The 25,611-nt window shown below is 43.9% G+C and overlaps 2 protein-coding genes across 4 annotated transcripts; one reads left to right on the top strand and one right to left on the bottom strand.

Moving 5' to 3' along the window:
• Positions 1-286: 286 nt before the first annotated feature.
• TLR5 (toll like receptor 5) lies at positions 287-15,632 on the bottom strand. 3 transcript variants are annotated; one of them, XM_039569084.1, is made up of 3 exons: positions 15,542-15,632; positions 13,833-13,950; positions 287-3,912 (listed from the first exon to the last, which is right to left on the bottom strand). In XM_039569084.1, the coding sequence occupies exons 2-3, from the start codon at positions 13,925-13,927 to the stop codon at positions 1,323-1,325; spliced, it is 2,685 nt and encodes an 894-aa protein (XP_039425018.1). In that variant the 5' UTR covers positions 13,928-13,950; positions 15,542-15,632; the 3' UTR covers positions 287-1,322. The 3 variants fall into 3 exon arrangements, with proteins under 3 accessions (XP_039425018.1, XP_039425017.1, XP_020439797.1); XM_039569083.1 differs by lacking the exon at positions 15,542-15,632 and adding an exon at positions 15,361-15,501; XM_020584208.2 differs by lacking the exons at positions 13,833-13,950; positions 15,542-15,632 and adding an exon at positions 11,221-11,328.
• Positions 15,633-21,760: 6,128 nt separating this feature from the next.
• Positions 21,761-25,324, top strand: LOC104685613. The gene is made up of 3 exons (XM_010393560.4): positions 21,761-21,861; positions 23,224-23,428; positions 24,604-25,324. The coding sequence occupies exons 1-3, from the start codon at positions 21,761-21,763 to the stop codon at positions 25,066-25,068; spliced, it is 771 nt and encodes a 256-aa protein (XP_010391862.3). The 3' UTR covers positions 25,069-25,324.
• The last annotated feature ends 287 nt before the right edge of the window (positions 25,325-25,611 follow it).

The raw sequence follows: 25,611 nt of genomic DNA, 5'->3' as shown, positions 1-25,611 counted from the left end.
GATCAGCCACAGGCACATCTGTATTGCAACAACTGCATTCAAACAAAGTGGATTATACTCTTTCATCTCTAGCAAAACAGTTAAGATGATGTTAAATGTTTGCAGCTAAGGTCGAAGCAGGCAACTTATAAAACCTCCCATTCCTGCTTCATCCCTAGAGCAAAAAACCCCACTGAAATCACACTGAAATTATTTTGGTAAGCTTTTGTTGAATAAATGCACAAACCGAGATGAACAGAACACTCAGGGAGTATCCCACTATCAAAATAATAGGTGCAGGTTCTGCAACAGTGAACACTGGGTCAGACTTTTATTAAAATGACTGTAAACAACCCCTTGAAGACACATACCTGAGCAGACAGTGGTAAAATAATCAGAGAAGTAAGAGAGCACCAGGCATTAATGGCTCTAGAAAAACATTTCAATAGAAGCAGGAAAACACCTTAGAATTGATCAGAACACAGGGTGTGCTGAGGACAACCCAAATTACACAGTACCAGTGTATTTCCCACTCCCAGAACACAAAAGCCCTGTCACCAGGGTACAACCTGCACAGCTGTTGAGCTAGTTTCTTATTTGCTTTCCAAGCCCAGGCTTCCTTCAGATCCATAGGGAATACCTGTTCCTCTCTGCAGGGCAGGAGGCAGCTCAAGTGAAAAAGCACCAAAGCTGAAACAGCAGCATACAGAATGGTGTAGAGCAATGATTGTAGTTTGACCACCAAGCAGAGAATTTGTGGAGAGGAAGGGCATGAATGAAGTCCAAAGTTTGTATGTTCCAACTGAGCTGAGGTTATTGAGTAGAAAACGAATGAAATCTGTTTTTCACCAATATAAAGCATAAAGGTGCAAAACAGTGATTGTACCATGAAACAGAGCATGAAAAGTTACCAGTGCAGCAAGCACAGGAGTGGGCAGTCCAGGAACCACAATGGTCAGGCTTGGCAGTGCCTGAGAGCACTTTTGGTCACTCCTGGACAGTACCATGGGCTCTCTCTGAAAAAACAATCATGAGTATCCTTCTCTAGCTGAAACAGATCATTAAGTAAGCAGTACTCCAAAAATCAGGACTAAAATGCCTGAAGATACACCCAAAATGTGAAGCATCTGTTATTCATTCAATTCTTCTGAAAATGCATGTTGTAGTCCACAAAACAATTGCAGTTTCATATATTTGCTGGTTGCTTTGTCTGGATGTTCTGTAGGATTTACACTGAAACAGTTACCATTCTGCATGTCCTCTCAAGGAAAGACGAAGCCAATTTCTGTTTATTCCTGCCATGGCACAGTTGGAAATGTGATATTTGCCAGGCACTCACAGCATCAGTGTGAGACAGTTGCTACAGTCTGTAGCTCTACACCAGTGGTTTTCCTTTGCACTTTTTTGTCCTTCAAAATCTGGCAAGAAAGTTTATCTAAAAACCAGTCTACATCTTGATAATCTTCAGGCCACTGCAAATACTGACTCCTCTGTAAGAAGTTTCGAATTGGTTTGTGTTTCATCAGCTGATACTGAGGAAGTGACCCAACCACTACCATAATGAGGACATCTTTCAGATCACAGAAGTACCTGCTCTGGGCAAAATTAAAGGCTTCCACACACCACCCATCTTTGAGAAACTGCCTGGTCACAATGCAAATTGTTTTCCTGCTGTTCCAAATGGCATCACGAATATTGTTGATATGTTCTTCCCCAGGCAAGAAATCTCTTTCCTCAAAACACAAGGTAAATCTGTTTTTATCAAAATACTGTGAATCCAGGTGCTTTAGCAAAGAATTCTGGACCCATTCAAAGTCATTTTTGCTGTAGCAGAGATATGCATCATATTTGTATTCACTTTTATCTGCTACTCGTGGTTGGCTGTCTATCACTCTTTTGGTGATGGTTTTATACCAGATGAAACAAATCCCCCGGCAGCGAGTAAAAATGATGACTGCCACCAGAAACATGAGAAGAGTGACAGAGAAGAAGATGAATAATGAGAATCTGAGTGTCTCCTGGAGTTCGTCCTCATCACAACCATCGTATGTCAGATGTGACAGTGGTACCCCTTCAAAGGCAGGGGGGTACACACAGTACCTGTCAGATGGGGAGCCAGCCAGGGTTACATTGGTTTCATTCAGCCACACCAGCAGGCTCTTTAAAGAACAGTCACAGATATAATTATTATGTGTTATATCCAGAATACTCAAAGTCATAAAGACCTCAGGCTCAGGGGAAAACAGCTGGTTTCCAGATAAGTTTAGGTTTGTTAGGCTTTGTGGGAAAAGCCCAGGAGAAAGATGAGACAACAGGTTGGAAGCCAGGTTAAGTCCTTTAAGAGATGTTAGACCTCCAAAAATCTCCTGTGGAAGAGCACTAAGGTAGTTGTTATTCAGATGTAGAACTTGAAGTTTGGGCAGTGCCCCAAACACATCCAAACATAAATCTCTCTCCCACACCAGCTGTAACATATTTTCACCTAGATCCATGTATATTAACTGACTGTTTCCTATACCATTAGCACTTTTCACACAGTAAGAGAACCGGTTCTGTTTTAAGAAGATATACTGTAGATCTGGAATTTGGAAAAGAATATACAGGTCACCTAGGTTTGCCAGCCAATTTCTTTCTAAATCAAGGTGTGTTGCAGCTATTGCTCTGTCATCCACAGACATTAGCTTATTGTCACCTAATAAGGCAGAGGTCAGATGTGGAAAGGAAGGGAGTCTTTTAATGGCATTGTCTCGGAGATCAATTATTTTCAGATTTACTAATTGCATGAACGATTTGTCACCAATCATCCCAATATGATTTTTCTGTAAATCAATATACATTACACTATGTAGACCCTCAAAGGTATAATCATACAACTCACCCAAAAGATTACTTGAGAGATTGAGAGTTTTTAGGTTGCCCAAGCCAAAAAATGCTTGCCTTTGGATTTGATTTATCTTGTTTTTGAAAAGGTTCAGCGATTCCAGATTACCAAGACTTTGAAACACTAACGAATTGAGAGAGAAAATGTAACCGTTTGAAATATCAAAGAAACTAAGATTACTTCTTCCTAGTCCTGCAAAAGTAGAATTATCTGGATTTTTTAAGTTATCAAAGCCAAATCCCGAACCCATTATATGAGTGCTAAATGTTAAAGAACCAATTTGAGTCCCTTTAATGGCTGTACAGAGATACTGGACTCTCTCTGTGCTCCAGCCATTGTCACTAAGGTCTAGTGAGCTAAATGTAATGTTTTTGAAAGGATTGGGGCACTTGGCCCAGGCCACATCTTCTGTCTTGTACAAATGATTAGAACCAAAGTTAAAAAATGAAAAGTGTTTTCCTTGGAAGCTGGTAAGATTGGTTTGACAAAAGTTGGATATCTTGTTAAATTTCAGGTTCACACTTTTCAAGGCTGTTAGATTATAAAATAAGGGATGAGGATGAAGTTTTGTGATTTCATTCGCTGAAAGATCCAATTCTTCTAATGACCTCAAATCTTGAAAGTAACGTTCTTCCAGGATGGAATCTCCAAGGTAATTGTGAAACAGACGGAGGACAGTCAGGCTTGGCAAGCCCACAAAAGCATCAAGATCCAGTTGAAGAATCTTATTGTTTCCCAAGTCTAAGATACGAAGGTTTGGCAGGTTCCTGAACGCTCCTTGTCCTATGGTAACAGGACAGACAAACTGGGCTCCCATTTCCAACAGCAGCAAGTGCTCCAGCAGTGGAAACGAAGTCGCAGTCACTTGTCTGATATAGTTGTAAGTTAGGAAAAGCTTCACTGTATCCTTTGGCACAGGTGGAATATCTGTGAGGTTGCAGAAAAAATACATGGCGACTTGGGCTTCTGAGTAGCACGTTCTAGAAGCACACACCCCACTAGCTAGTGACAGGCCAAAGACAAGGAGGAGCTGACGGCACAACATCATGAACCTATGTGAAAAAAAGTGACAGTAGTGAGAATTAGTTCTGCAGTTGGCTGTCTTTGCAGTGAGTTGTGGGGCACATCTTTGACAGCTGTAGAATAGAGGAATAATGTCACACTAAGAATGTGATTTGGGATTCTCTGAATCTAACAGGCATCACCTGACAGGCTGTTTGGTCAGAACATGCATCCCAAAAAGATGTGAGGACCTCTTATGACCTAAAAATTAACTCTCCTTTATGTTCCTTAAAACCCCACCAAGTATGAGTAAAAATCTTGGCCTAGCTATTTAATCTGCACCATGGAACTGGTAATGCTGGTGTATTAGCTTAACTCCTTAATTACTTTTTCCAAAAGGGCTAAAACAGTTTGGATTGTCCAAGTAAAGTGCAGCCACCTAGTCATCTCAACAGAGCAGGCAAATGCCACTCCTTCCATGAGTGCTCTCCTTGTCAGGGCAGTCACCTGTTTGGAATTCAGATTGTTGTCACACAGAGGTGCCTAACAGCCATGAGTTTTTAAGAAGGGGAACCTCTTGTGGGGCTCCTCGAGCCTCAGATTAACCTGACAATGTGAAATTGTTCTGGAAACGGCTGTAAAATAGTTTTGAAAGTATAGGCAGGAACAAGGCTAACAGTGATGGAACAAAAAACAAAACAACAACAAAAACCACCAAGAAAACAACAACAACAACAAAACAAACAAAAAAAGCGCAGTAGCCTGAAACTGTGCTGCAAGATTTCATGCTTTACAAAAAACTACATTTCCCAAACTGTAAATTCCTCAGTGACACAAAAGGTGCATAACACAATTTATGTAGCTTGCTGATGAATCCATTTCTTCCTGCTCTGTATTTCCCTTGCATTATGCCATCTGTCTGTCTGTCGCCCTTCTTATCTGAGACAAAAACCTCTCCAAATCAAGGAAGGTCTTTTTTATTGAGCATGGTAAAGAACAGAGCAAATTAGTAGCCCTAAAGTGGTTATTTGTGTAGTGTAGTTTGAAAAAACTCCCAACCTTCTAAGATTGCAACCATCTGGTTCTGCTTTTAGACAAGCATTTATTGAAATGAAATGATGACCCAGTAGAAGAATTTTTATGTCCTCCAGCACAATCTGCTTAAAAATTGGTAAGTGTGAATCCTTGTAGAACCAAACCCCCAGGGGCCATCTAATGTCTGCAAAGTAAATCTACTTCAGAGATGAAAAAAGTGGGGCTTTGAACGATTACTGTTCTGGTTTGAGCACAATGCCTCTTGAAGGGGCAAGTATAAAACCCTGTGCAGAATATTGCACTATTAAATTAAATTAAATTTAAATTATGCTTATTGCTGCCATGCAAAGGGGTTCCTGGGAAATTAGAAAATATGTCTGTAGAAGTCACTATGACATTCCCATTGTTAATACCAGAGGAAAGAGCCAGCCAATTTTTAGAGACTATCTGCTCCATAAAATGTAGGACATTACAGCACAATCCAGTCTCATAACTGACATGATCCTACTGTATCAAACATTTTTGGTGATGTTCTCCAAGTCATCTGATTATATTAAAACCTTGTAGCAGCTCTGACAGCTGGAGTGAGTCTGCAAATTTTCACTCTAGAGGCTCAAACACTAAGTGGGAAACCCACATAGCTCACAACTTAAAATACTGATCTTGTCATTTTTAAGACAATCTCATGTACTTGAGACAAGCTCTGATCCTTGGAAGGAAAGGAGATTAGGGATATAGGACAAGAGCTGATTTCTGAAGTCCTGGCATTCAAACTTCATTCATGTTTTGTCTCCCTAAGGAATTCAGGATGTGCTGCAAAGGAAAGCAAATTGCAGGCAGTATCAAAATTCTCTTTTATTGAGCATAGTAAAGAACAGAGCAATTTATTAGCCCTAAAGGGGTTGTCTGTATACTGTACTTTAAAAAAACCCTAAAGAAATTTTAACTTCTCCTATGGGGAATAATTTCATTTCATAATAATTTCATAATACAAAATAATTGTATTTACTAACCTCTTTTTTTACCTAGCATGCACTTTCAAAGGGAACATTATAAGCAGTAACCTATATAATGTTTGTTGTGACTACAAAATATTGTAGGTTACTAAAAAAGACACAATTAAACATACAGCAGGTCATTCAAGATCTTGTTTACTTTTTTACTTTTCTATTTGCTTGAACCATGAAAAGGAAACACCAAGTTACCCTTTTAATATTTGGTAACTATTACATTGGTTCTTCTTGACACCATGATATAAGGTGTTTAGCACAAAGAGTTTTAAATTACATTTTTCTTTCAGACTTTTACATTTTCATCCCAGATGACTGGCTGCTTTTAAAGTTTGGGCAAAATCACAGCATAATCAAAAGCAGTGACAAAGAGAAAATACCTTGAAAGTCAATATTTAATGGACATGTGTACAATAAACAGCTAGAAAAAGCTCGAAATGTTTAGAGTGCAAGAACTAGAAAATGTTGGGTTTAATTTTTAAAATATAGTTTTATTTTTAAGAATATAAGAAAATGGGGAAATACTTTTAGACATCTTTTATTTTACATTCACCTGCTTTTCCACATTCTTGTAAGCTAAAAAAATATCTAACAATCTTTTAGCAGTTGTTACACTCCAACTCTGCTCTGGTTTAGTGACAAGCAAGATTTCACTTGTAAACTCTTTGCTCCCTTTCTGCATAAATTATTACCTTCTCCCCTGAATCCCTGAGCAGGAGAGGGATGCTGGCAGTAAGAAATGCCTCTTAATGCTCTCATGAGGACAGCAAAGACTTGTAATTTTTCAGAATCCCATCATGTAGCAGTTTATGCAACCCTTTACCACTGTACATCAGCATGGAAAGCCTTTTGGGAAGGATATTCTTCCCACAAAAACGAGGATCACCCCATTCAGTTACGTGTCTGTGCAGGGATGTGGAGATGAAGGGATGTGTAAATGCTTCATTCATAGAATCACAGAGTCACAGAATCTTTAAGGTTGGAAAAGACCACCAAGATTGTGGAGTCCAGCCTTCGACCAAACACCACCATGCCAACTAAACCATAGCTCTAATTGCCAAGCCCAGTTGTTTCTTGAACACTTCCAGGGATGGTGACTCCACCACCTCCCTGGGCTGCATCTTCCAATGTTTAAACAACCTTTCAGTGAAAAAAAATTTCCTGATGTCCAACCTGAACCTCCCTGGTGGAGCTTGAGTCTGTATCCTCTTATCCTGTCAACTACTGAAAATATTCATTATTGAAAACCGGGGCACTGAAGTTTAGAGAACCAGAGCCCAGCGTGTGAGATTTTGTTTCCTTCCACTGCACTGATGTCAGAAGGGGTAAGCAGTAAAGGCAAGGGGAAAAGTGGGAGGGTTTTGAGTCATCTGGAACTGACCTTCACTATTGTACTCCGTTTTTTAACTGATTTTGCTAATCTGGTTTCAAACCACCTAGAAACCTTCACTAGCACAGCAAAAGAGGATGGGAATTGGCAATACCTGAAAGTGGATGTTGTAGCAGTGCCTGTCTCTCTCAGCACAGCTGTGTTTGCCTTAGGACACCCAGAGGGTCTGTCAGTAAGCAGGGCCTGCAGTAAAGCTGAAAAGGAGGGCTCAGACTGTCTCTTTTTGTTAATCGTGCCAGAGTAGCAACTGTCCCATGGAGACTTAGAAAGCACTTGCCACTCCCCTTTCCACACCCCCAACAAAAATGCACTGGATGTCACACAAATGAAGAGTAGGTTACATCCTCTGCTTCTGTCCTTGCTTGGGCTCAAGGGTTGCTTTATAAGAGAGCGACCTGAAAGGAAAATTTCATTCTCAGAAGTGGTTTTGTGCAGCATTCAGCAGCATGCTTATTCTCCTCAGCTGCCTCCAGTGCTTCCATCACATAAAACTAAGTCAAAAATGAGCCAGCAAATGTCAGTGGGAGGGAACAGATAGGAATTGTGTGTGCTTAGGAAAATGAGCAGCAGGTCTAAGTGGTCCTCAGTTGTCAGCCATGGGTTTTGGGGTTCTGGGTAGCCTTTAGAGAAGACCAGTCTGATATTATCATCACAAAGATTTAGAGTTTAAAAATACCTTTAATAACCTATTGCAGTGACCATGATATCCTTCTAAGGAGATTCCTCCTTGATGGTGACTCAGTCAGGCAGAGGAATTGTGTGCCCACAACATGAGGAGACTGCTCGGAACAATTCCACAAAGAAAAAATCCTGTGACCAAGAATACCAGTCATTTAGGAGTGGATAAAAAGATGAAGACAGATGTAAAGCTGGTAAGATTTTCATATCTGCACCAAAAATGATAAAAAAAAGTAAATTTTTCACTAATGCTAATTTTCATGAAAACATCCGTGTCATTTTCTGCAGGTCACTGAAACACAGATGGGTAGGGTGTATATACATATTTATATAAAATAAAGGTAGGAGTATTTTTTGCTGTGTGAGAATCTCGTCTCTAATTGCTGCAAACCTGCTTTAGGATTAAGGATTAAGGGATAAACGTCAATCTTCCTGCCAAATTGGAAAGGTTTTCTTCTCTTTAGCTCCATAGCTTAGGGTCTTGTTGTTTGGACAGCAAGATGTGAGAGCTGTCTTGATGCCTGCACGAGTGTTGCTGTTACCCTGATGTCTTTCTGTGAAACACCACTGCTTGTCACAGGTAGCACAAAAGGTCCCCAGAGAAAAGGAAAAAGAAAGAGAGGATTCAGCAGCTTCAGGGTGTATTTCTTGCCTGTAAAACCAGTATATAGCTGAAAGTCTTTTCTCCCTCTATACCCCAAAATATTAGGCACTGAAGAGACAAACACTGTCTTAATTGTCCCTTATTATTGTTCTCTAAAGTGAGATGAGTTTGTGTATAAAATCACAGATTTAACTTAGAATTTGATGTGCACACTGCTTTCATCATCAGTTTACAACTTTTGTTGTGACTGTTTCGGAAATATATTTAAGCCAACTTCTTTACATGTATGTCCAGAGTCCAGCTAACTGAAAAGAGACTGTTTTGTATTCATCTAACCTGAATTACTCTTCCTAATTAGTTAACCCAGATCTTCCTGCCAGGAACTGGCAAAATGCAGCACTCATAAAAATATCAATAAAGAAATCAGCTGCGGGTACAAAGCACACGGGCATGAAAGAGCCACTGGGAAGGGAAACAAAGATCAGGAGGAGTCTGGAACCTGTGGTGGGCTGGCCCTGGATGCCAGGTGCCCACCACAGCTGCTCTATCAATCCCCTCCTCAGCTGGACAGGACATAAAATGTAATGAAAGGCTCATGGGTCAAGATAAAGGCTGGGAGAGATTACTCACTGATTACTGTCATAGGCAAAACAGACTCAGCTTAGGGAAATTAGTTTAATTTATTACCAATCAAATCAGAGTGGGGTAATGAGAAATAAATACAAAATTGTAAAACACTTTACCCCACTCCTCCCTCCATCCTGGGTTTAACTTTACCCCAAATTCTGTACCTCCTCCTCTGCCCAGTGACACAGGAGGACAGGGAATGAGGGTTGTGGTCAGTTCACCACACGTTGTTTCTGCCACTCCTTCCTCCTCAGGAGGACTCCTCACATGCTTCCCCTGCTCCAGCAGGGGATGTCTCTCATGGGAGACAGTTCTCCACAAACTTCTTCAATGTGAGTCCTTTCCACAGGCTGCAGTTCTTCACAAACTGCCCCAGCATGAGCTGGTTCCACAGGGTACAATCCTTCAGGAACAGGCTGCTCCAGCACAGGCCCACTGCGGGGTCACAAGCCCTGCCAGTAAACCTGCTCTAGCATTGGCTCCTCTCTCCTTAGGTCCTGTTCCAGAGCAGGCTTCTCACAGGGTCACAGCCTCCTTTGGACACGGATCTGCTCCAGTGTGGGCTCCCCCAGGGGCTGCAGGTGGATCTCTGCTCCATAGTGGACCTCCGTGGGCTGCGGGGCACAGCTGCCTCACCATGATCTGCTGCAGGGGAATCTCAGCTCTGATGCCTGGAGCACCCTCTCCCCCTCCTTCTGCACTGACCTTGGTGTCTGTTCCTCCCACACATTCTCATTCTGCTCTTCTCTGGTTGCAATTACATCTGCACAATGCCTTTTTCCTCCTTCTTAAATATGTTATCACAGAGGTGTTACTGTTATTCCTAATTGTCTTGGCCTTAGCCAGGGGCACATCTGTTCTGGAGCTGGCAGGCATTGCCTCTGTTGGACATAGGAGAACCTTCTGGCAGTTTCTCAGAAGCCACCCCTGTAGCCCCCACTCCTATCAAAACCTACACAAACTCAGTACAGAACTTTTGGGTAAGTAAGGACATTTTTGCTTAGTTTAAGGTTAAGCCTGACTCAGTATAGATAATCTCAACTAGGAGGACTCTCAGGTTTTAAAATTTTTCTTGATTCAGGCCACAAGTTCTAGAACAAGAACTCTAGCAAAGTCAAAGAAATCCTTTCTTTCTTCTCTCCTCCTTCCTCTTTCAAACACAGATACTTTTGATAACAAATTTTACTTTTGATAACAAATGTTAGGAAAATGTTCATGTCCTGATAGCATTTAAGTTAAAATAACTGATCTTCTTTTACCCCTGTAGCTGATCTTTGGCCATGGCCATATTGTATAAGGTCATATTGTATATGGCCATAAAGTGCATGGAACAGCCCTGGGAAAGGAGTTATGGTAGATACAACAGCCTGATACCACCCAGCCATGCTCACAGGACAAAGCTGAGCTGTTAAGGTACAACAAAACACACATAGACTTGCTGGAAGATAGGGCTGATGTGCCTCAGGATACCATTGGCCCTCCTGTCTGTGAGGGCACTGCTGGCTCACGGTCAGCTTGTCACCCACCAAGACTCCCAGGTCCTTATAAGCAGAACTGCTCTTTAGTAGGTCAGCCCCAGCCTGTGCTGGTACTTGGGGTTATTCCTCCCCATGTGCAGGACCCTACACTTGCCCTTGCTGAAAATCCTCACAGCTCTCATGTGCACAGCCACGTTTGTGCAGGAGAGATGTCCTGTTACCTAACACACTTACGTGCCTTGTGGTTAAAACCCTTTCCTTGAGTGAGAACCAGGCTGAAGGTTCTCAGACTGAGGAAGGCAAAGTTCTCAGATATTCCACTTCCTTTAATGGTCTAACTGGGTCACAGTATCAGAGACCCCTCCTTTCCTTGGCTAAAGTTTGAAGGAAAATGTCCATGGCTACTTTGTCCTGCATTAGACTCGGAGAGAAGTGCTCCATGCAGACTCCCCTACTTGGGGCCACATTCTTCATATGGACCTCCCCAACACCTGCAGTTGCTGTGCAATTGCTGCTTAAACCCCACTGAAATTCACCTGAATAGACAAATGTGTCTCGACCTCCGTCTTCAGATCTTGGGCACCTTCCAGCCATCCAAATGTGTCTCCCTTGTGCAGTCTTCTCTTTATATTCCCAGGTCACAACTCTGTAGGAAAATGAGGATCATTCCTACTTCTTGGAGAAAGTGCAGTACAAAATATCACTGCCTGATGCCCTAATATCATTCATGTTATTCTCACTCGTGGCAAAAATCATGAGTAGCTTTCCCAGAGGCTGGTGATACTCACTGACTGCGAAGGACTATTTGTATTTGGTGCTTGGTAAAATTTCTCAGAAAAAAACCCCAAAGACCTTCAAAGAGCATCCTTTTTCTTTTAATCTAACAGAAAGCCTACTGACAAGGAGTTTGTAATATTTATTTAGGCCATAAGAAACATCTTGAAAGATATATTGCAAAACAGTAAGCTTTTGTTCTTAGACTGGTCAGATAAAGGCCAACTGCTATTGTGAAAATGTGTATTGCTGCTGTTATCTGATTAGATCAAATCTACTTACTGAAACAAAAATAAAGCTCCAAGCTTTTGCCTGGGCTTTAAGCCATCATAATATATGCATTTGTGCTCATAAAAAGTTGTGCAGTGTAAATACAATTTTTGTCATGGGGCCCCTCTGGCCAGTTAAGATCTAAAAAAGAAACTATTTAATTTATCAGATGATTAACGAATGTGCCCTGCCCCCTCAGCCTCTCCCTTAAGTTGCCAGGATGCTCAACTCAAATATAGGTATATTTCCTCTTAAAATCAGGAAGCATCTTATAAGGCAAGTGGGCACCGTGACAGTTCCCATCATTGATGGAGAAAGCATAAGGCAATAAGGCATTTAATGACCTGACAGAGCAGCAGGACCATAAAAACCAACACTGGTTTTGGTGTAATGATCCTCTTCCTGTTTGTATTTATTTGTTTGTTTTGATATCCCATCAGATTATATGATGAGATGCAAACACACAAAGACAGATGTGATTCCTCTAATTATAGTGTAAAGGTAACAGGAGAGCAGTCCCCAGAAGGAAAGGAAAATAAAGACAAAATAAAACAGAAAATAGAGACTAAAACATGCTCTGGGCTATTCTGTGGAGAACAGGAGTAAACTGGATAGGCAGAGAGAGCGTGCCTCAGCCCCAGACCCCAGCTCCTGGCCCCAGCTCAGCTGTTTTTAGCCTCTAGCACTGTTTTGAGTGTGTCCCTGCTGAGCAGAGCCAGCCTGCTCCTTTCCCTGCCCAGCAGCCAGCTGGGCTGGTTGTGCCAGTAAGACCCCCAGCACTGGGCACTGGTCCATGAGCCAGCCCCGCTCAGCCCAGCTCTGCTCTGTGTCTCACAGGGCATCATGAAGGCAGAAGGAGCCTCAGCTGGGCCTCAGAAGAGGACCAACAACCTGTCTTTCAGATCCTAAGGAAATAGGGTTTCAGTGAGGACAGTGAAGATTTGGAGGTTTGGCGGCTTTTGGGTTTGATTTTTGTTTTTTGGGTTGGTTTTTTTTGCAAGTTTTTGCTACTGTTGTTTTCCAGCAGAGGCACTCGTTCAAAGCTGCACAAACCACCTGTGGGCAGTCACAGTCACCACTTAGGTATTCTTACCTCACATCCTGAGCCCATGTTTTCCTTATGCTTTGAAACCTGTCATGTGAGAACTGCCTGGTCTATACTAGAAGCCACCCCGGGGAAAAAAAGTCTCCTTCTTATTAGTTTCCCTTCCCTCTTTGCTGTAGTTTTGGACTGTGTTTTTCACAAAGTGAATTTAGCCCAGGGACACAATGTCTTTTTTTTTTTTGTGCTTGTAGGATAATTTAGAAGCAGTCAGGATTTAAGCTCTCACCTGGAAAAGATCAAAGTGATAACAGGAAAGGAATCTTAAGAATGACAGTAAAGTTTTTAAGTTACAGGAAGCCAGCTTTCACAGATGAGACAGAGATTCTTCAGGAAGCAGCGAATTCCTGAGTGGAGAAGCAGCATGCAGACTGCAACTCCTAGGGTCACAAGCAGAGCTCCGTACAGCTCTTTTTAAAGCTCTCACCTTTTTATAAAGCTCATCAGTGCTGTCATGCCTGTGAAACAGTTGTCAGGCATAAAACAGTGGTAATGGTTTGGTAGCCTGAAGTCAGGAAAGATGAGTAACAGTGGCCAGCCTGAGGGGGAGTGGCATAGTTACCACTCCTGCACATCTGGGACCAAATCTGGGCACATTTTTTATTAACGAATTATTAAAAAAGTATGGAAACAGATTCCTGAATATGTGGAGCCAAATGGAACAAATTATAACAGAGATGTTTCCTTTTGCAAGTATTTTTTTTTGCACATGCATTTTAAAAAAGCAATCAAAAGATAACAAGCTGCAAATGCCCAGTGACAAAAGGACCATAAATATATAATACAAAGAGAGATAAAATCTGCCCAGCTTTTGAGTGAAATCAGAAACCTGCTCCAGACTTTGCAGGAATCAAGATGTTTGTGTTTATTTGAAATAGGCTTTAGATCTGAATGAATTTGAGTTTGCTCTTGGTGGTGGAGGAGAAAAATGTGAAAATTTCGCTCACTAGTATGGCTGACAAAACTTTGTACTGTTGAACCTGCGATGCAATGAAGACTTACCAAGTCAAGAAGGTAGAAAAGTAGCTGGTAGCCTTCCTGAAACCATTCTTGTGGGAGGCTCTTGGTGAGGGAGCTGTTCCATTGACTTCCAGCATGGCAGTAGCATCCTAGGGCTCACCTGCACATATATCCCAGATCAATTGCTTATCTACTGAGTATCCTTACACAAGATAGTCCCAACCCAAACCAGGAACAACAGCTGTCACACAGGCTGAGCTGCATGAAAGGCATTTAGACTGGAAGCAGGAGACTGAATTACACACTCCATGCAGTGCATCTAGAAAAACATGCACCTGATTACTGAATCCATGAAGACCTGCAGTGAGACACCAAGGGAGCGCCAAAACAGAAACCTGCATGCAGGTTATATTTCAAATTTTCTCCCTACCCAGCTCCTTCCAGAGAGAAAGCCAGCTATGTCTTCATTTAGCACATTAATCTGTCAAGTAAAACAGCTACGGGCAGCTCTGTTTTCTTCACAATGCAACACCAAACCCTTTTTTCACAATCATACCCACTGACAGTGGAACACTGGTTATTTTGGACAGGAGGCATTCTGAGAACCTCCTCTTCCCTTATAGCTCTTCCAACTGAGTGGATAATGTTCAAGATTCTCTAAATCAAAGACATGTCTCAGCCTAATGAGGGATTGGGAGATGCTTTGTGTGGGGCCAAGGGAGGGAAGGAAGGAGATCTGCTCTGGGCTGCTTCCATATTCTATTTATGTGTTCAACCCAGAAACCATCCTTAAGAGAGCATTATGGAGGCCCTTCTTGCCCTACCCTCTGGTTCCTTTCTTTCACCACCTCACTTAGCTTCTGAAAGTTCTTGCATAATGACACAGCTTCACAAGGAAGCTGGAGGAGGCCAAAATTAGCCTGTTGTCAATTAAGAGGAAGAGACGTCTCATTCACCCTCGGGCAGAGATCTGATGGACTGAACTCTCCCATGACCTGCGTGAACGCTCCCAGCCATAAGTCACGGAATTAAACACAGCAACAGTTCACTGCTCCATTTTATGACACTGCAGTGTTTTTAGCTAGGTCTGAGCTAGAAGCCTGCCTACCTGACAACACCTATGCCATGTAGCCCAGAGTGGATGCTGGCCAGTCAGCCCAGCCAGACTCGGGCACTGCTGGGTATCTGCAAAAGCAAAACACTTCGTGCTCGAGTTCTCAAGTACTGAAGTCCAGGCTGGAGCTGCTGACATCCCACAAACTGGACTCTTCAAAGGCCAGGTGCAGATGTGGCCCTGTCTTACCAAGTCCCACCTCCGACGCCTTTGTGCCTCTTAGGGACTTTGTACCCCGCAGGTCTATTTTTTTCCCCCATAAAAGGAGCGTAATAATCCTTGTCCGCCTCGGGGGGGGGGGGGGGAAGTGAATGAATGCTAACTTACATAATGCTTTTAAGTGCAACCCTGCCGCCAAAACATTTTTCTAGGGGAGGAGAACCTTATTTCTTGGCTGCTTAAAGGGAGAGTGGAAAGAGGGGAGGGCGAGGGTGGGAAGGGAGGGTGAAGACTGACCCTTGAAGTGCCGTGGGCTGTGACGGACCCGTGTAAGGCTGTCGCTCTCTCCCGCGGCTCCCGCCCGCAGCCCAGCCCCGTGTCCCGGCGCTCCGGGGCGGAGCGGCCCCGCACGGAAACCCGGCCGGGCAGAGCCGCCTTCTTCCCCGCCTTGTTCCCCGCCTTGTTCCCGCATACACACCGGCCGGCTGGAGCGGGAGAGCCTCCTCCAGTCACCGGGAATGGCTGGGGCGCGGTGCCGGCGGGGCAAGCACCGCCCCAGGGAGACTGGGAACAAGCCGTGTAGCTGAGCTGCTTACTCACGCAAGGCGAGGGTAAACAAAGGGCAGAGCCGGAGAGCTGGGGTACCGCAGGGGTAAGGAGTGGAGGGAAGTGGTGATTATGTGGATACGGAACGGGAAAAAAACAGTTTAAAAGGTGGAATCATCAGTGAAGAAGCACTGGAAGGTAAATTCCCCAGCAGAATGGAAATCCTCCCTGGCTTTCCAGGATCGGCTGCTGGATACCGAACTCTAGGGTGCCAATAAAAGAAGTAAGTGAAGTGTTGGAGCAGGTTCAGAGGAGGGCTACAAAGATTCTTAGAGGGCTGGGGTATCTCTCCTGTGAAGACAGGCTGAGAGAGTTGGAGATGTTCAGCCTGGAGAAGAGAAGGCTCCAGGGAGACCTTATAGCACCTTCCAGTATTTAAAGGGTGCCTACAAGAGAGCAGGAGAAGGACTTTTTACAAAGGCATGTAGTGATAGGACAAGGGTGAATGGTGAATGGCTTTAAACTCACAGAATTTAGATTAGATTTGGATTAGATGTTGGGAAGAAATCCTTCACTGTGAGGGTGGTGAGGCACTGGAACAGGTTTCCCAAAAGAAGCTGTGGATGCCCCTTCCCTGGAAGTGTTCATGGTCAGGTTGGATGGGGCTCTGAGCAGCCCGGTCTAGTGGAAGGTGTCCCTGCCCATGACAGCAGAGTTGGAACTGGATGATCTTTACAGTCCCTTGCAACCCAAACCATTCTGTGATTCTATGGGAGAGGGTCAGGCCAGGGAAAACCAGACTGAGGGGTGCAGCCAGAGCACAGGAGGGAGCTTTTATGGGCTTTGCTGTATTTTAATCTATAGGAGATGATCAGACCAACTCATCTCAGTCTAAGAAACATGAACATTTGTGTTTGCCAGCTGCTTGATGCTTGAGCTGTTTCTTCTGGTCTTTCTTTCAGGTGGAAAGAGCCAGCAGATCTCCTGTACAGCTGACTCTGATGTAATCTGACCAAGATAACTGTAAGCAGGTGACCCTCCACCCACACTGTTATCCTGTTTCTAATGGCCATTATATTCCATTTGCTACATTACCTTATACTAAGTGGAATACTTAGGCTTCTTAAAGAATTTAGGATTGAATGACAGATCTGTAACTGAAGTGATTTATTTGCATGTTACTGTAATTCTTAGAGAGCAATCCAGGAATGAAAAGGGGAGGTAAAAGAGAGGACAGGGTAATTTTTCTTTTAAAAAATTATAGTAATTTAGGTTTTCCTGTTACATTTAGATAAAATTTCTTGAAATTGATGCTGTTTGAAAAAGTGACCACCTGTGAGCTAACTCTTGAGCTCACTTTTTCATGGCCATATCTACAGCAGGGAGCTGGGGATTCAGTAACATTGCATGGGAGACATGGGAGCCTAAAGCACTGGATCTACAATACACATCTTGTTAACCAAAGTGTCACGCAATCTGGACAGCTGGAAATGCAGCACTGAGGGCCATGTTTTAAGATTACGAAATAAAATGAGTCTCAATTCTGTTGGGGTTGCGTAAGTCTCAACCTCTTTTGGAATTAAGTGCCCAAGGCAGCTCTTGCTCACAAGTCACACCAAGCTGTGGATCCTTCTCCTATCCAGATCGCTGCTTCTGGAGCCCTCCTCTTCCTAATAGGATGTGAACTCTGCTTCTGTCCCTGATGTCCCCTGATGTCCCACCAGAGCATAAGGATATCTAGAGAGGAAATTCTTACTCTTTCCTGCTTAAGCTGCTCTGCTTTCTATGGAATCAGCTGGGCCGGAGATGACACCAAAGTACCTATTTTCATACTAATCTGGGTTGTGTGCCTTTAGCTACTAATACTTATGTCAGTCCTGTGTTAAGTACTTGTAAGTGATTGCATACCATAAAGCCTGGACCTCCAGGGACACTGCAACTATAAAAGGCATGCCAAGGGACACTTCATGTCACCTCACTACATTTGATTACAATCACTTCATTTCAGAATTTTCTTTTAGTTCTTTAAACTGAATTTCATTTCATTGAGAAGTCCACCCCAGTCAGTTTATTTCAGTTTGTTTTCTGACTTCGAGATTTTATTTCCTTTCATGAAAGAAAATGAAATCTTGTGATTTCAATGAGGATTAATTTGGCAAGGTGTACTAGTTTGAAAACAAACCAGTGGGAGGCACCAAGTCAGAATAACAATTTAATGGGGAAGTTAAAGAAAAGGAAAGAAAAAAAAACTAAAAGAAAACACTGGTTCAAACTGACAGAGTCAAGATACAACCTGACTCCCTGTTAGTCAGGGTGGTGGTAGCAGTCTGGTAGAATGGTGGCTGCAGTCCTCTGAAGAGGTGATCCTGTAGAAAAAGGGTCTGCTCTTCCTCAGAAGGTCCAGTGGTGGCTGTGTAGCTCCTGTCTTCTGGAAATCCAGTGGAAAGACCTTGTCTCTGGTGTTCAGCCTCAGCTTATATCCACGATGGGATGCTTGGTTCCTCCCTCTGGGTGGAGCATCTCACAATGGGGTAATGAGTCATGAGGCAAGTGTTGATTAGGCTCATTAACAGAAGATAGTCCGGAGGGAGTTATCTCTGAGTCATGCGGCAGGACAATGATGGGCCATTAACAGCAAGATAGTCTGGGGGGAGGAGGCAAGGAAACACTGCCCCACCTGGTTTCAACGGCTGATGGGGATGGTAATAGAATACACTGCAACCCAGGACACAAGGTTCAGTCCATTTCCCTGCACTTCATGTCATCCCATGCCATGTTACTGTTTTCATTTCGTTTCAGAATTTTCTTTTTTTTTTTTTTTTTAGCATTTCCTTTCATCAATTTCTTCTCCTGTCTCTTTGTTTGACTTCATTCCCTGAATTCAGGATTTCAATAAGTATAATTTCGCAAGTTTCGGCCATGAAATGAAAGGAAATAAAATCTTGAAATCAGGGGAAAAAGGGAAACAAACACACTGGAAAGGAGATATGATGACATCAAATTCAGGTAAAAAAAAAAAAGAAAATTTGGAAATGGAGTGACTACAATGAAATGGATTGGGATGAAATGAGGTGCAGTGAAAAGGATAGAGCCTTGCCAAAGTCATACTCATTGAAATCCCGAAATCAGGAAATGAAACAAATAAAGAGAAGATGAAATTGATTAAATGAAATCCTAAGAAAAAACCCCAAAAATTCCAAAGTGAAGTGAAAGCCATATAATGGAATGGAATGGGATGACCTGAAGTGCAGGAAATGGCCTGAACCTTTCTGAATTAATACTCATTGAAATGGCGAGATGTCAATTCATGAAATGAAATGAAGAATTTCCTTTCATGAAAGGAAATCTTGAAATCAGTGAAGAAAGTGTAACAAACACCATGGAAAGGAGATATGATAAAAACAAAATGCAATTTTCAAAAAAGAAAATTGGAAATGGGGTGACTACAACCAAATTGATTGGGATGAAATGAGGTGCAGTGAAAAGGACCGAAACTTGCCAAAATTTTAATAACATAAATCCCGAAATCAGGGAATGAAGTCAAACGAAAAGACAGGAGAAGAAATTGATGAAATGAAATGCTTAAAAAAAAAAGAGAAAATTCTGGACCAAAGTGAAAACAATAAAATTGAAAAGCATGACATGAGGAGCAGCCTGTGGCCGAGAAGGGGTGCTGCCTCCTAAAATCACGAACATCGCGGGATTTCTCCCAGACCAAAGCTGCCAGCAACTAGGACTCTGGCTGCCCTTAGAGACCCAGACACCCCCTCTGACCCTGAGATACTGAGGGAATTAGGTTTTTTTCCCATGGAAAAGGGCCACCATTCACATCCAGTCGCATGTGGCTGACAGTGGTGTGCTGCTGGCTAAAATTGTGAAGGTCGCAGGATTTCTCCAAGAACAAAGCTGCCATCAACAAGGACTCTGTCTCCCCTTGTACCCAAGACACCACCTCTGACCTGCTTTCAAGACACTGAGAGGCTGAGGTTTTTTTTCCCATGGAAAATGGCCACCATTCATGTCCAGGTGCATGTCGCTGAGAGTGGAATGCCACCGCCTAAAATCGAGAACGTTGCAGGACTTCTCCCAGACCAAAGCTGCCAGCAGCTAGGATGGTGGCTGCCTTTGGAGCCCCAGACACCACCTCTGACCTCACCCAAGATACTGGGGGGGATGAGTTATTTTTCCCATGGAAAATGGCCACCATTCATGTCCAGTCACATGTGGCCGACAGTGGGGTGCCGCCTCCAAAATGGCGAACAGCACAGGATTTCTCCCATACCACTGCTGCCAGAAACTAGGATTCTGGCTGCCTTTGGAGCCTCAGATGCCACCTCTCACTTGACCCCAAGAGACTGGGAGAATGAGGTTTTTTTCCCATGAAAAATGGCCACCGTTTGCATCCAGTCGCATGTGGAGGGCGGTGGGGTGCCGCCTCCAAAATGGCAAACAACACACAAATTCTCCCATACCAGAGTTAGGTTAGGGTTAGGGATGTGGTTTGTTGGGAGCCATTAGGGTTATTGTTTGGGTTCAGGTTAGTCTAATGTTGCTCACAGTGGGTTGCCACCACAAAAATGGCAAACGTTGCAGGATTTCTCCCAGAGCAAAGAGTTAGGGTTAGGGTTATGGTTTAAGGTTAGGGCTAGAGTTAGGCTTAGGGTTAATTGGCCGCCATTAAGGTTAGGTTTGGGTTAGGGTTAGCGTTAAGGTAAGGGTTACGAAAATGTTAAGGTTAGGTTTAGGGTTTGGGTTAATGTAATGGGTTAAGGTTAGGGTTAGGTTTCGGGGGTTAGCGTTAGTTTTAGGGTTAGGGTTATACTCCTGTGGATGGCAGTGAGTTGCTGTCTCAAAAATTGCGAACGTCGCAGGATTTCTCCCAGATAAAAGGCTCCACCAGCTAGGACTGTGCCTTTGCTTGGAGCCCCAGATGCCACCTATCAACTGATTCCAAAATAGTGGGGGAACGACGTTTCTTCCGATGGAAAATTCCCATGGTTCATGTATGGTCGCATGTGGCCAACAGCGGGTGCCACCTCCTAAATTTCGAACGTCTCAGGATTTCTCCCAGACCAAAGATCTAGGGTTAGGGTTTAGGGTTAGCATTAGGCTTAGGGTTAGGATTTATTGGCTGCCATTAGGGTTAAGGTTAGGGTTCGGTTTGGGTTTGCACTTGGGTTAGAGTTAGGGTTGGGTCAGGGTTAGGGTTAGGGTTAGGGTTAGGTTTAGTCACGTGCCTGACAGTAGGTGGGCACCTCCAAAATTGTGGATGGTGCAGGATTTCTCTTAGACCTAAGTTTCCAGGAACAAGGATGGTGGATGCCTTTTGAGCCTCTGACACCACCTCTCCCTTGACCCCAAGACACTTGGGGAATGATGTTTTTTCCTACGGAGAATGGCCACCGTTTGCATCCAGTCACACATGGCTGACAGTAGTGTGCCACCTCCGTAATGGCAAGTATCATAGGATTTCTCCCAGACCAAAGCTTCCAGCAGCTAGGACTCTGGCTGCCCTTGGAGTGCCAGATGCCACCTCCAAACTGACATCAAGAAACTGTGGGGTACATTTTTTTTCCCATAGAAAAGGGCCAGCATTCCTGGCCAGGCACCTGTGGCTGGTCCCTTGGCTTGCGGCCAGGAGTGGGTTGCTGCTTCTTAAAATTGCAAACAGTGCAGGATTTCTCCCAGACCAAAGCTGCCAGCAACTAAGACTCTGGCTCTACTTGGAGTACCAGATGCCGCTTCTTAACTGATATCTACAAATGGTGGGGCTGAGTTTTGTTTCCCATGGAAAAGTGCCAGCCTTTGTGGCCAGGCTCGTGGCTGGGTGTGAGGTGCTGCCTCCTAAAATTGCAAACGGCGTAGGATTTCTCATTCCGTACCAGTTTGCATTATTCCCATTTATGCTCAAGACTAACGAATTTATGATTTTAGACTGCTGCTCAGTATGGTAGCAGCCATAACCTGCCTTGGCTTATTGAAAGGAAAGAGTTGGCATCACTGAATCTCTGGCCTGTTTCCTTCTGTAAGTCAGGAAATGTTTGCCCAAGCCTTGGTAGCAACGATCCTGGTTATAAGTTGTGTTTTAAACAGGTAATTTCCTATTTTACATTCTAAAGATCCATGGGGTTTCTTTATGCCTTTGTAGGGGATGGAAACGCAGAAGGGTGAACACCCATCTGTCGAGAAGCCTGTGAAGAAGAGGAGCGATGGCTCGAAGAAGCCCCAGGCCACATTGCCTTCTAGTAAACGGTACTGAGCACTTTAGTTAGATGTGACAAAGCACGTGGCAAGCTTTACATGTCTCTTCCTCAGGAAAATCTTTCTGGTGGAGATGACCTGTGCCAGAGATTGTTTCCTTTCCCTACAAATGCTCTATCATAAAAAATGTCTCCTTCTGCATTACGCTGAACACAACTTCTCTGGAAGGGTTTCCACAAAAAATGGGCAACAAAAAGACACCCATTGGTTGCAGCTCAGAAGATCCAGTGCAGTGGCAAGGACAGTGCTGTGGAGGCTGTGAGAGGGCCATGTCTCCTCTGCCTCACTTGGGACAAGTAAATTCAAGCAGGGCTTTTTCCTCTGAGAGCAGTCTTTTTCAGATGGGTGTTTTGATGAGAAGTCCCAGTCTAGAAGCAAGATGCCGTTCCCCAAAATAGCACTTCCCATGCACGTGGTTTGGCCTCCCTGAGTCATGGTTTTCTTACCCTCAGACAGTACCAAGATGAGTAGTAAGTAGCAAGCCAGTTCCTGAGCAACTTTGGTCAACAGGTGTCTCAATGTGGACATTTTGTCTTGACATTCCTGTCCTTCATACTGTTTGCTTGATGGACAGCATGTTTGGTTTATTTCCCCCTGTGCTGCAATCAGCATTTGAGACAGGAATTTGGTCCTTGCTGTCTCTTCCTGCCAGTGGGAGAGCTACTTGTACCTGTTGTCCTCTGATAACAGAGGGGATTTATTTAGCTCTGTCATGCTCAGCGCTGGCAGGAGAGTGACCACATGCCTCAGTAGCATAGTCAGGATCTTCCCATGCCCATGGAAGAGACAGGCTGATCCAAGAGAGTTGTTCCCAGTGGGTTTGTTAAGCTGTGGATCTAGTCTCTAGGGAAGCAATCATGTGAGCGTAGTGCTGGGATGTCTGGCTTCTGTTTTTATCCCTGTTACGGATTTTCTGGATCCTTCAGATATGCCCCTATCCATCTGTTCAGATGCATCTGAGCTACTTTTCCAGATTGTCATGCCTGCTGTAGAGACACTTCTCCAGAGGGATGAGTTTCCTTATTATAAGACACACACCTCCCTCATGATGAGGCATTTAAACTTGGAAGTAGCGTCTCTCTTTCCTCACAAAGCAGTGCGACATGTGTACCTGGGATGCTGTCTGGAGATAAGTGAGATGCATCTCATCCTTGGTTTTCCTGAGTAAGCACTGGTGAGAAAGTTGCTTGCAGATTGTCTCCTGTAATGATTGTCATGAGGTCTCACGTTGTTTTTCAGATCAGGATTTTCTAGCTTGAAATCACATCATTAGGAAACCTCCCCAAGATGTTCTGCTCACAATTAACTGAAGGTATGATCACCAACAGGTCCTCATTTGGTTTTATTTTCCAGGGTGAAGTCTACCTCTGATGGACGCCGCCTACGCCGCCCAAAAGCCCAGGTCACGTTACCTCTGGCTGTGGAAGAAACGGAGCCGCTCCAGAAGCTGTACAATCTCCTGGAAGCCAAGGAGTTTAAGACACGGATGGAAGGAGTGGCACTCCTCCTAGACCTGTGCAAAAGCAGCCCCCAGCTCGTCTCCACTAACACTGTCCAAGTATGTAGGGTGTCTTCATTGTTCCTTTCCTTTAGCTCCTTTCCCAAGCCTGTAGCAGGAAAGTTAATTCAGTGTGTCTTGGCACTACATCCTGGCTGTGTGGGACAGGCTGGTGCCTCTTACCCTGAAATATTTAATTCAGGTCCACGCTTCAGGACAAGTTCTTTCAGTCCAGATGTATTTGTCTGGCAGGTGCCTATTGATGCTGTTCATCAGATGAGGACAGAGTTTTCTGCTGGTGTAACTTCTGCTGTCTCCTACTCCCACTTGGGTTAAGTGAAGGGAATCCAGCCACTGAAAGCGTGGCAATTATTCTCTAGACAAAAAAATGGGTTTGGATGGGGAAGAGAAGTATCAGGCTGGGCTGGTTTAAACCAATTTTTTTTAAAAGGATACTTCTGTAAACTCCGACTTGTCTTGCACAGGCACAACTCTGGTTACTCATTTCCATCAGCATCCCTAGTCCTCTTGGTAAAGACGGTGCTCACCCTTCTTGGGGGGGTCTTTTTTCTCTTTGGAAAAGGAGGGAAATGGCTAGGGACAGATCTCTTCCTTCTCCTCCCAGCAGCTGCTTTTTCCCTTTGTCCAGAAAATGGTGCCTGATAATGTGGCCGTCAAGGGACTGAACCTGCTCTAATGAGAGCGGTCCAGCACATTAAATTTCAGAAGTCTACCTGCTGGGTAGACAATTGGTCTGGATCCTGGAAGAGTTGATCAGAGCCCTGCACTTCTCCAGACACAGGTTCTGAGACAGATGGAACAAAACCTGGATCTCCTCCAGCCATAGTTTTGGCAAAATCGTAACTGCCCTCAGAACTTGAGGCAACTGTGTAGAAAAAGGGGCATTGTAAATATCTGGTTGCATACTTCGAAAGCAAAGATACTGTTTTGCATCAATAAATGGGATGAATTTAATGACTGAAATGTGGAGAGAAACACCATAGGAACTATCCTGTCCCCACCCAAAGCTCTTCAAAATATATGAAAATCTTTCAACCAGCATGAGGTTGCACAACCATTCCAGAGAGTGGCCCACAGGAAAATTGTGCAAGCAAGTGCTGACCTGACAGGAAGGATCACTTTCATCTTTTACATTGCTGAGTGCTCACTTCTGCATCCCTTCTTCAAACAAGGACATTTTAATCCAGCTTTCATGTTGTTTGTTCTCTTCACAGATTTTTGATTATTTTGTCCCGAGACTTGGTGATACGCACAAGAAAGTGAAGCAGAAGGCGCTGGACGTGCTGGCTGAAATCATAGGCATCCTGAAAGATGGCTTAAACCCGGTGATCATCTGTCTTGTTGAAGGAATAACAAACAACCTAAACTCAAAGGACCCCGGGGTTTATGCCGCAGCTGTGAAAGCGCTGGAAGAATCCATGGCTCACTTAGGTAAGGCTGAGCCCTGGCATGGACTCTCCTCAAGTGTGTCTCTGCCTCTGCGAGTCAAGAGAACGCTGAGTGCCTTGACAGCTGTTGTTGTCTGTGGAAACCTCCAGCTGACATCCACCAGAAGCTGTGCAGGTGCAGTCCTTACGCACCAGTCCCCCACCAGGCTTGAATGTGCATCAGCATTTCCCAAAAGTCCCAGGAGCCCTTGGCTCTGTGCTGCTTGTCTGCTTTGGCAGAGAAGGAGCTGAAGAGGGAAGTGCTGGACTACAGCTTTGCTAGAATGCAGAGCTAAAGGGATTTTTGGAGTTTGCTCGGGCTCCATTCAACTTCCCAAATGAATAGCTTTGCTGTTGGCATGAAGGGACACTGGCTCATCAGAGCTTCTGCAGAGCAGCCTCTTGGAAGGCTCTACATTATAGGTATTAACTGTCTATTTTCCACTGTACTAGTTTGAAAACAAACCAGTGGGAGATCGCAAGTCAGAATTATAATTTAATAGGAAAATTAAAATAATGCAATAGTACAAGAACACTGACAGAGTCAGGATACAACCTGACACTCTGTTAGTCAGGGTGGTGGTAGCATTCTTATGAATGATGGATTGTCATCAGAACCTGGCAACCACGAGGACTTTGCTGTCACAAGGTTACAGTTTGCACTGGGCTCAGAAGTATTTTTCCCTAAGGCAGAGAAAATTGAAATGTGAAGTTCAAAAGCTTCATATGACTATGAAAAGAAAATGTAAAATAATTTCTGGAAAGGCAGCATTGTCAGTGATCATGCAGCCAACC

This window comes from Corvus cornix, chromosome 3 (genome assembly GCF_000738735.6).
Source record: "Corvus cornix cornix isolate S_Up_H32 chromosome 3, ASM73873v5, whole genome shotgun sequence".
Taxonomy (NCBI): Eukaryota; Metazoa; Chordata; class Aves; order Passeriformes; family Corvidae; genus Corvus; species Corvus cornix.
This window is presented reverse-complemented; position numbering and strand designations above follow the sequence as displayed.

Bases quoted from the DNA above. Each gene is read 5' to 3' on its own strand.
- LOC104685613 (XM_010393560.4), top strand. From the start codon at position 21,761: ATGGAAACGCAGAAGGGTGAACACCCATCTGTCGAGAAGCCTGTGAAG. The intron at 21,862-23,223 runs GTACTGAGCACT...TTTATTTTCCAG, and splicing joins ACATTGCCTTCTAGTAAACG to GGTGAAGTCTACCTCTGATG. The intron at 23,429-24,603 runs GTATGTAGGGTG...TTCTCTTCACAG, and splicing joins TCTCCACTAACACTGTCCAA to ATTTTTGATTATTTTGTCCC.
- TLR5 (XM_039569084.1), bottom strand. From the start codon at position 13,927: ATGCTGGAAGTCAATGGAACAGCTCCCTCACCAAGAGCCTCCCACAAG. The intron at 3,913-13,832 runs GTAAGTCTTCAT...TTTTTCACATAG, and splicing joins TTTTCTACCTTCTTGACTTG to GTTCATGATGTTGTGCCGTC.